The sequence below is a fragment of the Martes martes genome (genome assembly GCF_963455335.1).
Source record: "Martes martes genome assembly, chromosome: 6".
Classification (NCBI taxonomy): domain Eukaryota; kingdom Metazoa; phylum Chordata; class Mammalia; order Carnivora; family Mustelidae; genus Martes; species Martes martes.
Genome location: NC_137893.1, coordinates 113,369,740 through 113,384,020, shown reverse-complemented (window position 1 = coordinate 113,384,020; position 14,281 = coordinate 113,369,740). Strand labels below are relative to the sequence as shown.

Sequence of the window (14,281 nt, the reverse complement as noted above, 5' to 3'; positions counted from 1 at the left end):
AGTCTCCTTATTTTATTTTCAAATGACTTAAAAATACAACCATCTGCTATGCTCAGTTGAAATGATTTAGATTAGGGATGGATCTTCTGATTTCAGTTGGACCAGCCATGTAACAGGTTCTGGTGCCTTTGCTGCTGTACTTCAGGATAAATCAGTACATGTTCGCTGCTTGTTTTTAATTGAAATAAAATGTCCATCATTTACTCAAATGGTTGCTTTAGAGATTAGTGAATAATTATTGGAGTACTTGACCTAGTTGGAGGAAAGCTGTAATGTAAGGCTGGTATTATCAACAATGGTTCTTTCCTTTTTTATTGAAGCTTCTAAAAGCTTGGATTTGACAGCTCCCTATAGAACAAAAGGCAATGTTTATGATTTTTTTATCAACTGTTTCGAAGAAGTTATAGTGTTTCCACATTTGTATTCACAGGATTTTGGTAAAACACAGAACACTTTTCTTATTCTTCTTAAAGACTAAGAGAATGCATATAGAAATTAAGAAACCCAACAGGCAGTGGTAAAATGAGTCCTGGGTTCTATCTAGAATAGTTATTGAGAACACTAACCTGGCAGTAACTCTCTTTTCTAGACATTGAGGAAGAATCTTTATATTTCCCATCAGAGAACTGTGATGCTATTTCATTAATATAGATGACTTTGCTGTACAATTCAAGATTTAAATTCTGTTCTTGCAGCTACTTTATTTTTGAGTTATTCAAAGTGGTTTTGGGTACAGACTGATTTTTTTTTTTTTTGGCACAAATTCTCAATGCCGAACAGCACATGTTCTAATTGTTTTCTCATTAATTAATAGCACTGTTCATTAAAACACTGTGACCTTTGTCTAATCTACAAGCTGTCTGCTGTGACCATTAGTTTTTTCTGGTTTTATGCCATCAAATGGCATTTTTGTGAAGATGAAATGCCAACATTATAAACCCCATGACATTTGCACCAATTCTTGAAGAGCTGCAGCTAATTAGACATACAAAATTGGAACTACTGCCTTTATTCAGAATATCAACATAATCAATTTCTAGCTACTTTTGCTCCTGTGTGTGTGTGTGTGTGTGTGTGTGTGTGTGTGTGTGTATACTTAAAGTAACATAGGGCTAGCAGGGCAGCATGCCTCCTTGCATAATCCCTGGAGGGAAAGGATCTGTGACGTAAACGGAGTCATAAATTTTAAAGAAAGTCATCAGTCAGAAGGGTTGCAGTTATAATTCTTTGTAATTTGGAAAATTCTACTAGCATAATACATACTAAGGAAATGAAATTAAGATCTAGAGACCGTTCCACATTTAAATCAGAATGTGGAAATAAATACACAAAAGTGAGGCGTCTTTTTGGATATTTGTCTCTTCCTAGAACAGAAAAGACCTCAAACACAAGCTTACTGACCATTACTTAGTGGCCATTATATGCATCCTTCCTCAATCTAACTTCATTTCACATTTCTTCTCACTTTTCAGGGTAGCACATTAACTATTCTCTTAATACATTAAGTATTGGAAGGGAATTAGAGAGCATGAATGTTTCTTCTTCTTCTTCTTTTTTTTTAAGATTTTATTTATTTATTTGACAGGCAGAGATCACAAGCAGGCAGAGAGGCAGGCAGAGAGAGAGGAGGAAGCAGGCTCCCTGTTGAGCAGAGAGCCCGTTGTGGGGCTCGATCCCAGGACCCTGGGATCATGACCTGAGCCGAAGGCAGAGGCTTTAACCCACTGAGCCACCCAGGTGCCCCATGAATGTTTCTTCTAATGGGACTGATTTGACTTGGAGTTGAAGACACGTCAATACCTTCAGGATTATGCTTGCATCTAGGGAGGGGAGTGATGAGAATACGACAGAATTTTACTAAGTTGCTTAGGGGATACTAAGTGGGGGTATGCAGAAAAAGGGAACATTGTACTAGGAGTAGGGTAGGCATGGGGAGATCAGAATAAGGTGTTAAGGTTCATGGATGCTTTCTGCCTTTTGAAACAGTGATTGAGATGGTTTTAAAAGCCAGCATCTGGGGCTGGCCTTTTTGTCTGGGAGGCTTAGGAAGATACTGATAGACGAATCCATCTCAGGAGCACCAAGAAAATTCAGTGCCTCCTAAGGTCTTCCCTTTTTGGTTGGTTGATTCCTAAAACTTGTCCAGCAATAATTTATCCTTTCAAGTTTTTCATACCTGTTAAAATGCAAATCTCCCTCTGAAAAGTAATTCATCAACCATATTTATATGCAATGTTCATTTTTTAAAAAGATTTTATTTTTTTTCAAGTAATCTCTGCACCCGACATGGGGCTCAAACTCACAACCCTGAGATCAAGAGGCATATGCTCTACTGACTGAGCCAGCCAGGCGCCCCTGCAATTTTCATTTATCCCAGGGGATTTTTCAGTAGGGCTTAGGGAAGGGAGTAGTTTGAAACTATCTCATTCCAAAAGACTGATTTACACTTTATTTCTGAAGAAGGACCAGGGGCAGGTTTTTTATCAGGTGTTGGGGCCACAGGTTGAGAACATATAGGCCTGGGATAGGAAGCCAGTGCTCCCTTGTTGGGGAGGAGAGCAGAGAAATATAGGACAAGAGTGAGGAACAAAGGACATCCCTTATTTCCCCCCAGTTCAGCCTAGCGATGGTCCAATGCACCCTAGTTGCTAGGTGAGATGTCATGATGAGGATGTCTGCTCTCTTGTCATGACTTCAGACACTTAAGGGTAGGCTGGTTGCTGTCAAGTGCTAAAATGCCTGCCTGGTAGGAGGGAGACATCCAAGTGACCTCTTCTGTGTTCATGTTTTGTGTTCGTAAAATCACATCTCCATCAGGGCAAAGGGTGGGTCAGGCATTCTGCTCCACCTGTCACATTGTGGGTTGGGGAATTCTGTCCTTGGTATAGAGCCATAGTGGCGCTCTCTGCTGAGGTGCCCAAGTTGGCGGTAGGGCTTCTCGCACATTCTCCTCTTCCCTCTCTTGGGAACAGAAAGCAGGCTCACTGAGTTCTTTTTTGGTTCCCCACCCCAAACCAAATTAAACCTCACTGGGTTTGGGATTTATATATGGGTGTGTCTACATGTAGCTACATGTATATGTAGCAGGGATCAGAACTAAACCTCTGAATCATGCAAGCTAGAAAAAATTGAAAACAGTTTGCTGTACCTTGAACTGAACCCAGATAATCATTCTGCTATTGTTTTGCCAAAAAAATCACAAATGAACCTGCTAACGTTGGAAATTGAAGCTAAAAGCTCTGAATCAGATCAAAACGGAAACACCAAGAGAGTCTCCAAAATGAATGAAATCAAACCAAGTTTTGATTTGATTTGAATTGCTAATTTGTCAATTTCTCATTATCTTATAGGCTTTTCTTTCTCTTGGGAACTGTATGAGCTTGCCCCCAAACAATATAAGTAACAATTTAGTCCCTGCACCCTCCCCCTGCCTAAGTAACAATTCAAAATTAACATTGCTACCAGAAATAAAATTATCCCTTTTTATTGGTTTTATAATAGGCAAATATGCAAAGGCAATGGGCTTTTTTTACTTAGAAAAATTTAAAATACTTATAAAAATTTAAACAAAATTCCTTAAAACAAGCAATATATTTCAATAAAAAGACATCCCTGACCTTAAGAAATTGGTACATATCAGCTAAGTCGATCATAGAGCAAATCTTATCTTTTTTTGTTGGTGAAATTGGTCTTGCAGGTTGTGGTTAACACCTGTGACAAGAGTTAGGACTGAATGTCTGCTTCCCTCCAAAATCAGATGCCAAAGCCCCAGCCCTCAATGTGATGGTATTTGTAGATAGGCCCTTGGGAGGCAATTAGGTTTAGATTAAGTCATGAAGGCAGGGCTCTGTGATGGGCATTAGTGTCCTTATAAGAAAAGGAAGAGAGAGCTGCTCACAGTCCCCCACCCCCCACCCCATTGTGGGGACACAGCCAGAAGGCAGTTGTCTGCAAGTCAGGAAGAGGGCCCTCATTGGGGAATAAAATCAATCTTCACCTTGATCTTGGATTTGTAGCTTCCAGAACTGTCAGACAGAAACATTTGTTGCTCAAGCCATCCAGCCTACATATTTTGTTATAACAGCCCAAGCACACTGAGACAAATGGCTTTTGTGCCACCAAGAGGTTGAGAGTCAGGTCAGGACTGGGTGTGTTCTTCGAGAACTTTCAGAACTTTTTACTTTTTTTACCTGGGAATTACATTTCTGCCCTTATAGCCACCCTTGCTTGAACCAAAGATAGGTGTTCTGATACTAAGAGGTCACTTGATTTTCAGAAAATCTGCACCTTGCCTCTTCTTTTAGGATATTTGCATAGTTTAGTATGCCTAAATGTTCTGTAACATTTCTTTCATTTATAGGTTTTCTGCTTTTCATGAATTCCCTTTACAAATGAATACCATAACCATGCAGGATATAGAGACGGCTAATGTGTCTCTTGCCCTTGAGTTTATAATCTGTTTGGGACTATGAGACACACACAGAGAACTCACAAACTGATGAGCAGTGAGTGCTGAGTGACGGTCCCTTGAGAAAGTCCTTGCTCATTGTGGCAAGTTCTCTATGTAGGTAGAATGTTTGTCGCTGAATGTTTGCTGAGGCTTCCTTCACTTTGAAACTTCAGGTTCAGCAAAAACTAATTAGCATGCTGCTTTATCAATTCCTTAAGACCAACATTCTGCAAAAGGGCTAGCTAGAAGTAGAAAAATTAGAATAAGTTAATTGGCCTATGATTTTTTTTTCTAATCTGCCTATTCAGCACTATTACACTAATTGCAATTGGAGAGTGAATGGTTTCTCACCACAAGACGTCTTGGTGTCAGCATGTGCTTATTTTGATTAATCGAAGCTACAGAAGAGTAACAGTAATTACCTAATTTCACTCCTATGATTTATAGCACTGAACAATTTTGTTTTCATTTGGGGTCACCTGATGATATCTCTTCCTTTTTACTACCTTACTACAATGATAGATTTTTTGCGATTGGTTAAGAAAGGTTCTTCTTTATTTTTTTAAAAATATTTTTATTATCATAAGAAACAAAATAGACCAGAAGTAACCATATATATGCCAATGTTTTTAAAGTAGGTTTTCCTTATAGAATATCAGTATCACTCTACAAGGCAGATGTTCTGACTAAAATCAGGGCTATGGGGGCCATTATGAACTCAAATGCCATCTTAGCCACTTGGTCCAGCCAAGCACCGTAAGACTTCATTAAATTCCTGACAAACGGTACCACTGATCTTATTAAGACAGGATTACATCACGAGCTGGCAGTGATCTCAAACTTAAACATGCATAAGAAAATAGCTGCCATTGTAACCAGATTCCTGGTAAGAACACTAATAGATATATTAGGAAGGACAGAACAATGCATCTGTATGACGACTTCAAGTAAGGCATTTGTACTCAAACTTCCTCAAAATCCTTCTATAATTTTTTGAAACCAATTCTAACTACTCCACGCCTGGTAAACTGAAGCTGACCAGACTGTCTCTGGTCAATAAAGATAAGAAAAGTTCTTAAGGCGGGAGCCCTTGAAATGCTGCAGCCATGGCTCTGCACTACCCTATGGCCGTGGGCCTCAACAAGGGCCACAAGGTGACCAAGAACGTGAGCAAGCCGAGGCACAGCCGCCGGCGTGGGCGCCTCACCGAGCACACCAAGTTCGTGCGGGACGTGATCCGAGAGGTGTGTGGCTTCGCCCCCTACGAGCGGCTGGCCATGGAGCTGCTCAAGGTGTCAAAGGACAAGCACGCCCTCAAGGTCATCAAGAAAACGGTGGGGACGCACACCCGCGCCAAGAGGAAGCGAGAGGAGCTGAGCAACGTCCTCGCTGCCATGAGGAAAGTGGCGGCGAAGAAGGGCTGAGCTCCCCGTCCGCGTGTGTAATAAAGTGTTTTTGGGAAAAAAAAAAAAAAAAAGAAACGTTCTTAAGACAGACTGGGAAAAGACAAAGAGAGTGAGTGACAGTTTGTTCCCTTTACCTGAGTGTATTTCAGGTACAGTCCCCAAACATTTTGGGTTTTGGAGGAAGTGGAACTTCAGGAAGGAGCCGAAGGGGCTCTGGAAACAGCCAGTGTTTTATTTATTCAGTAAGAAGGAAGGAGAGGCTGTGGGGCAGAGGGTGGAGCTCTGAGGTCTTCAACTGTTGAGGTGTCCAGCGGGAAAAATACTACTTGTGGGTAGATTGGGAAAACACTAGGCATAATCTGGAGGAAACAGAAAGCTTTGGGACCATGGCTTTCAGAGGCCAAATGGCAACGGGCAGGGTGATGGCGGAGTCCAGCAGAAATCAGTTACTATCTTGTTTTCTTTCCATGTCCACAAGCTATTAGGCTACACTGCAGACCTCTATATGCTACTGGGAGAAATCCTCATGCTTTCTGGGATCATCTAATCCATCTTTCTTCTAGGCCTCCTGATAGAACACAAGTTATTTTTATTTTTATTTTTTGAGAGAGAGAGAGAGGGAGTGTGAGCAGTGGTATGTGAGGGGCAGAGGGAGAAAGAGAGAGAGAATTTTTTTTTAAAAAGATTTTATTTATTTTTTTGACAGAGAGAGATCACAAGTAGGCAGAGAGGCAGGCAGAGAGAGAGAGGGGGAAGCAGGCTCCCTGCCGAGCAGAGAGCCCAACGTGGGGCTCGATCCCAGGACCCCAAGATCATGACCCAAGCCGAAGGCAGAGGCTCAACCCACTGAGCCACCCAGGTGCCCGAGAGAGAGGGAATCTTAAGCAGTCTCCACACACAGCACGGAGCCAAATGCAGGGCTTGATCTCACAACCCCGAGATCATGACCTGAGCCGAAATCAAGAGTCAGACGCTTAATGGACTGAGCCACCCAGGTGCCCCTGAACAGGGGGTATTTTGATTTAAAATAGTCTTGGTTTCTTCCTCTCTTACACATAATACTATTTTTCCTTATAAGCACCACAATGTATTTTGTTATCTAACATGAACATTCTCCCCGTTACCACAGTACGTGTTACTGGTGTTAACGTGCTCTGTGGTAACAAGAGCAATATCCTTTGGTGAGTATTGAGAGGTAGGAAAACACACACCTCACTCTACACATATTGCACACCCGCTAGCACACACACTTGCATGTGCACTTGCACATAAGTTTATAGAATTGATAGTGGGATTCAGTAACCAGGCCCATGTACAAGAAAAGGAGAGACAAAAATCTAAGAATGAAAATCTACAGGAAACCCTATTAACAAGACATCCCACCACAAATAGAAAATGCGTATCACCTCTCATTGCAAACTGATAAATGTAAAGTGCTAACTATCCCCAAAGTATGTAAATCAATGGCACTGTAACAATAGCCCATTAATAATACTTTCTAAATTGGAGGAAATTTTGAAGTTTTCTGACCTTTTGAACATTTAGATCATAAAGAAAAATCAAATATATGCAAGATCACTTAGTTTAATAGCTTCAATTTTATTAACCACGGGAATCTTCAAGTGAATCTTTCATCCTTTATGAAATCCGTCACGATTCTGGGATGTTTATTCGTGTCTCTAATTGTTTCTAGTTATCCATCAAATTCATTCAAGACTAGTCATGCTATAAATCAAGTGTACTCTTAAATTGAGTAAGATGAAGGGCTTATTCACTGATAAACTTGAACAAATTTAATGAGCTCTCCTGCCTGTTGTTCATTTGAACGATTAAACAATAGATTAAGAATCAGTATGTCTTCTATACCTACTGGCTTAAGAAAAACTGAGACGAGGATAAAATGAGAAAGCGATTTGGGAAATTTCCAAGTATTTTTAGAACACCAATTTTTAGGATCCTTAAGCATAAGACAGAGCACATGGCAGATATTTTTCAATTTGATTTAATGGTGAGTTATCCTGACAGCTAAATACAAGGAGTACTGGAGGTATCCCTTGTTTCTAACATAACCTATTTCTGTGTTGTGTTATTCACCAAGCCATGCCCTGATCTTAATTTTTCTTTTTTAAAGATTTTATTTATTTGTCAGAGAGAGAGAGAGAGAGAGAGAGAGAGAGAATAAGCAGGGGGAGCAGCAGGCAGAGGGAGAAGCAGGCTCCCCGCTGAGCAAGGAGCCTAACGTGGGATGCAATCCCAGGACGGACCCTGGGATCATGACCTGGGCCAAAGGCAGACGCTTTACCAACAGAGCTGCCCAGACACCCCCTAATTTGTTTTTCTGAAGTTTCTCTTCTAGAGAGAAAATGAGTTTTGCTACATCTAGTCTTTATCCCCAAGATGGTTCCTGTTGTCCACAAACCATTATTCTTATTTGCCCATAACAGTATTTGGAATGCAATTTTCTGCCAACCGTGTCTGCTCACCTCATCAACATATCTTAATTAATACATCACCGACTTCTTGTCACCCATTATGCACACCTGCCAAACAACCTCTGATTGGCGATGGCCTCCTTCTGCAGGATGAATTGCCATCACTTGGACTGATTTGGAAAATTACTTAGTGTAGGAGGGAACTGATCTGTCACGGTCATTTGAAACCCTCCTCTGCTCTCCTGCTCTTTTATTTGGTTGTAGACTTATTCCTTCCCGGCAACATGACACTGGAGTTGGAGAAGACGGTAGTAGTATAACGACATATGAGAGGACTGATGCACAATTTTAGCTAATAAAGCATCCTGCACACAATTTCTGACCAAAATGGTGGACGTACAGACCCACACATTGACTTCACAGGGCAGCAACACGTGGGCTCTGAGCAAAGATAACTGTCTCTTCAGAAGGAGGGTCTGCCCCAGAAAACAACGCGTCGGACAAAGTGCGTTCCTCACCATTTCTGAAGCAGCATGGAATGCCTGAGTAGATGGAAAGTGATACAGCCGTGTCAGGTTGACCTTTTGTAGAATCAAGACAAAAGAAGTCATGGCGCAAGGTGTGCTGAAAGTAAATTTACTCAGAGTGAGGGGGAAGGGGAGGCGTTGGGCTGAAGGGAAGAGGATCAGGAACCAGAGACAGACGCTCTTGTGGAAGCAAGGAGGGCTCTGGGATATTTTCTCAGCTGAAAATGTGTCTCCCTTTATCATCCTTGCTTGCCTTCCAGACTGGTCCATGAAGCCTCCATGGAGGAAAGGCTGTCAGGCCCAACTCAAGGTAGCCTGACTGCGGAGCTGTGAGCATCATAGCCTCTTGTCGGGGCCAAAGCCCGAACAGCCGCTCTGCAGGTGTGCTTGTGGGGGAGACTTGCTTGCTGTTCCCCCACCTCTTGGCCTCATATCTTGACAGGCGAGGCAGGGAACAGAACTGTATTGAGGCAAGGATTTCAACCCTCCCGTCCTGCCACCAATGAAGAGTATCTAAAAGTCACTGAACGTAGTTTTCAAAGGCTAGCTTTATATATCTAACATTAGTTATCTTATTAGAGACTAAAAATTGTTTATACTCCTGAGAGTTCCCATTTTTACAACTTCGTCCATTATTTTACCCTGCCTGTCTGCATAGTAAATGCATGCGCAGTGGAATCTTATCTTTTTAAAGAGCACAAATGCAAATCATTACTTCCATTTAGATTCCCTTAATTCAGAATTTGTGATAATTTTACTGGAGTTTGGGTAACCCTCATTTTTGTGCCATTTATTAAAAGAGGATTTACCGGGGCGCCTGGGTGGCTCAGTAGATTAAGCCTCTGCCTTCGGCTCAGGTCATGATCTCAGGGTCCTGGGATCGAGCCCCGCATCGGGCTCTCTGCTTAGCGGGGAGCCTGCTTCCTCCTCTCTCTCTGCCTGCCTCTCTGCCTACTTGTGATCTCTGTCTGTCAAATAAATAAATAAAATTAAAAAAAAAAGAGGATTTACCAGGCAAATTAAGAACAGAAATGAGAGGACTAGAGGGAAGGTTTAACATATTTAAGAGGAAACAGTTTTCAAGATGCTTCATAGTACTTATTCGCATTGAAACAATTAATGGAATAATTACAACCAAGCCATCTCATTAATTAAAGAAAACCCAGCAGGATCCTTATTTGGCAACAGTTTGTTAGCAGAGATTCCCTAAGTATCAACTCAATGAAACATTGGTAGAAATAAGCCTCCTCCCAAATTCTAATTACCCCCATTCAATCATCTTAAATGTCTCCCAAACATTGAGGTAAACATTCCAGTAAGCTATAGCTAGCTACGTAAATTAGCGTACAGATATGTGTCAGTCTGGGCCCGTAGGCACCTCGAGGATCCTGTGATCGCTGACAACAGCCTCCAGCCTCGATGAAGCATGACAAGGTGGACCAGAAGGAAGGGGCTGTCGCTCATCCCATGCGCTCGAGTGTTCTGTTCTGATCCTTTTTGAATCTCTCTTGTGACCTGACCAGATAGAAAGGCCTATTTGCCTCTCCCTCCCTGAAATGAGCCCCTAGATATATAATACACTGCAAGTTCCCCTTCGGAGGAAGTAGAGGGCCAGCACAATGACTTGGTTTGGTCACTCTCAAACACTGGAGTTGGGGCGCCTGGGTGGCTCAGTGGGTTAAGCCTCTGCCTTTGGCTCAGGTCATGATCTCAGGGTCCTGGGATAGAGTCCCGCATTGGGCTCTCTGCTCAGTGGAGAGCCCACTCCCCCCTCCCCACTCTCTGCCTGCCTCTCTGCCTACTTGTGATCTCTCTCTGTCAAATAAATAAATAAAGTATTTTTAAAAAATTAAAAAAAAAACCAAACAACTCCTTCATAGGCTTGTTACCAAGGTTTAAATGACCTAATTTTTGTATAGTGCTTATAACAGTGTCTGACAACTAGAAATCACTTTGTATGTGTTAAGTAGCATGAATTCATTTGTCCAATATTTATTAAGTGCTTTATATACCAGGTCCATTTCCAGATGCTGAAGACACAGAAGTGAACAAGGAGTCAAAAATTCCTATACTCTTGATGCTTCTAGTGAGGGAGGCAGATAATAGCACAATAACTAAGTACATTTTTTAAAAAAAAGATTACTTATTTATTTATTTGTGAGAGTGAGAGCAAGAGAGAGACAGGAGGAGCAGAGGGACAGGGGCAAGGAGACTCCACGCTGAGCAGAGAGCCCGACCTGGGGCTTGATCCCAGGTCCAGAGATCATGACCTGAGCCAAAACCAAGAGTTGGATGCTTCACTGACTGAGCCACCCAGGCACCCCAATAAATAAGTGCATCTTATAGACATTAGGAGATAAGTGCTACAGAGAGTGATAAAGGAGGGTAGAGGTGCTGAGGAGGGCTGGTGGATGTCCAGCCTTAAACGGGAGAGTTGGACTAGGTCTTCCTGAGCAGACTAGAGGAAGTTAAAGGAGCAACAAGCCTGGTGCAAAAGCCTGAAGTGTGGATGAGGGAAAAGGAGACAGGATGGCCCAGTAGATGGAGTAAGGGGATAGGAGTAGGAGGCGAAAACAGAGGCGAACGGAGGGCCAGACTGTCTTTAAGAGTCATTATTAGAACTTTGGCTTTTCCTCTGAGAGAAATGGGGAGGGTTCTCTAGGACAAAGTCCTCAGAAAGAACCAGCTGGTTTTCTGTCTCCTCACCATAGCTGCTCTGGTCACTCACCAGGTTTTGTTAAAGATGGGAGATCTTTCTGAGACGAGCTGGGCACCCACCGACAATGCAAGAAGCAGGGAATGGAAACTGGGATGGGACCCCTCTGTCTGTCTGTTCCAGGCAAGAGGACAGGAGTGAGGCTGTAAGCTGAGAACAAGCCTTTCCCTGACTTGTGCTAAGGTAGAAACCCGAGGCTATAAAAATATTATATCATATTCTCATTAGATGATTTCCGTAATTATCAGAACCTTCGAGGTGATACTCTTCTGCTCACTGCCAAGTGTCAACCCACACTTCTTCGTTCCTTGTCTTCACTGTGGCCCTGAACTGACAAGCTTCCAAAGAGCTTCCACTCTGAGGACATGAGAAACAATGTTAGATTTGATACGATTTACTGGCAGTAAAGGAAAGAAGAATAGCAGATACAGAAGGAATCACTTTATATTTAATTTGTATGTATTTTCTAAGATAACTTGAAATGTAAATTCAGAACACTTGAAATGTTTTTATTTATGAGTTTGTAGGAAATAAAGCCCTACAAGGCTTGGTTATCTTGTTCTTCTGCTTAAATTCTTGCTGGGAATCTAGAGCATCAATAATGCTGCAACAGTTCTGGTAAAATTGCTACTTTTTTCTTCAAATTTGATAAATGTCTAGCTCAGAAGACTCGGAGATAAGATGCAGATAGTGAGAATCAAATCGCTCTTTATATTTATGACAGCTATGCCAAGGTTTGGGAGGAGAGACTTCAAATTTCTCTTATTTGTTGACTTTAAGGCTACCTGTAAAGGAGTGACCATAAAGTGAAAACATTATTAAAGAGGCTGGAAACAAAAGTACTATCTTTCCTTGTCTCTCACCCAAATATTCAGTGTTTAACACATTAAGGAAAACATATGACTTGCAATTGATACTATTATATATGTGTTGAAATCTTTTTTTTTTTTAAGATTTTATTTTTTTATTTGACAGAGAGAGTATAAGCAGGGATAGAAGCAGGGGGAGGGGGAGAAGCAGGGTCCCCGCTGAGCAGGGAGCCCGATGCAGGACTTGATCCCAGGACCCCAGGACCATGGCCTGAGCAAAAGGCAGATGCTTAACTGTCTGAGGCACCCAGGCACCCCAAACATTGAAATTTCTGAGTGCTGAGGGGACTGTTTTCAGCAGTGCTGAGTTGTGGGTGCCTACTAGGCACACAGAGTGCTCTTAGCATCTCAGCACCCTCAGGCTGGGACATGATTCACAGAAGTTGAGTGTAGTAATTTGCTTTGGGGATTTTTTTGTTCATTTTTTGGAACGAAAACCTATTTGAATAATGTTTTTGATCACTGGAAATGTGAGTCTTATAAAAAGTGACTAGTCGCCATAGCGGTTAGAAATTTCCATCTTATAATTAAAAAGAAAAATTTGTTGGCTGTCAACAGAAACATAAAAATGAATTCTGGCTCTGGCTAGGGTCAAATTATGTTGAGACTTTATTTCGTCCCTCTATATTTCTGAATGTTACTGAGTCAAGAGAAAGAGTAATCCCTCATTTCAGATGGATTTTTCTTGGAGATTTTCCCAAACAATTAATTCCCCTCCTCTTTGGCTCTCCTACTTTCATCTCCTGAAAATCTCAAACTTTGATTTTTTTAAATCTCCAGCTATCATTTGATGACACGTCAAGGGAAGTGTACATACGTAGGTAATTCAAGGCTTTTTTTTTTTTTTTAAATTATTGTTTTCCCTTGCAATCATTCTGTCCCAGTGATGCAGATGCTTGTTCCAGTGATTGAACTTTCCTATTGATAGTCTGTTGCTCAGGTGATCTGACCATGATTATTTATGTTAGAGGTTTAAGGCTAGGGGCTCACTTTCTACCATTCACAACAGGTTAGGTGAGAGGTTCTCAAGACGGCAGGACATCATCTATGATATGTTAGGAGGAAACTGATTCATCCAATGAGTGTTGGAAAGAGAACTGATACTGGGAAAGATGCTGGATTCCTGCAAAGCGCTGATTCCATGCAAACTTGGACATTTATGGAGAGGAAAGGAAGTAGGCTTTCCAAGGTGTTTCATGTCCTGGAGAACTCCAGCCCTCTGTCCCCTTGGAAAATGAATAGTGTCAGGTGATTGCAATCACCCTAAATCTTCATGGCTTTTCATCTTACATGTAGGTTTAAGAATAGTTCTTACTGAGCTCTTTTAAATTTCATTAATTTAAAAATTAGTTAATTTCCCTGGGTCTTCTGTGGAATGTTGATCTATATGTCCTTCAGAGGAAGAAGGCTCTATCCACAGTTTTGTTCCTGTCACTCAGGACCGCCAACACTTTGGGTGAAGACTGCTGTAAGCTAATACTCTAGTTAAATGTTACTGTTGAAGATGATGCAGGTGGTAAGCCATGTCCTGGGAAGGCATCTAATAAAATGCCTCAAGCCTAAATTTTTTTAAAAAAGATTTTATTTATTTATTTGACAGGCAAAGATCACAAACAGGCAGAGAGGCGGGCAGAGAGAGAGGAGGAAGCAGGCTCCCTGTTGAGCAGAGAGCCCGATGTGGGGCTCGATCCCAGGACCCTGAGATCATGACCTGAGCTGAAGGCAGAGGCTTTAACCCACTGAGCCACCCAGGCGCCCCTCAAGCCTAAATTTTAACAGGAGGAGTGCTTGGCATTAAGATTTCTAGGGGCATGACACAAAGAAGAAGAGTGGTAATATCGGGTCTGATCTCAGAGTGGTTTACTCATCATAATGGTGGCT

The 14,281-nt window shown here is 41.8% G+C and overlaps 2 protein-coding genes across 2 annotated transcripts in view; one reads left to right on the top strand and one right to left on the bottom strand.

Moving 5' to 3' along the window:
- KCNQ5 (potassium voltage-gated channel subfamily Q member 5) overlaps nucleotides 1-14,281 on the bottom strand; it is a gene marked incomplete at its 5' end in the record, with an annotated part of 518,313 nt that overhangs the window by 139,538 nt on the left and 364,494 nt on the right. The gene's annotated exons all lie outside the window — the stretch shown is intronic.
- LOC308345114 (large ribosomal subunit protein eL36-like) lies at nucleotides 5,557-5,874 on the top strand (the record flags this gene model as incomplete). The annotated part of the gene is made up of 1 exon (XM_080807062.1): nucleotides 5,557-5,874. One exon carries the CDS (start codon nucleotides 5,557-5,559, stop codon nucleotides 5,872-5,874), a length of 318 nt encoding a protein of 105 aa, XP_080663188.1.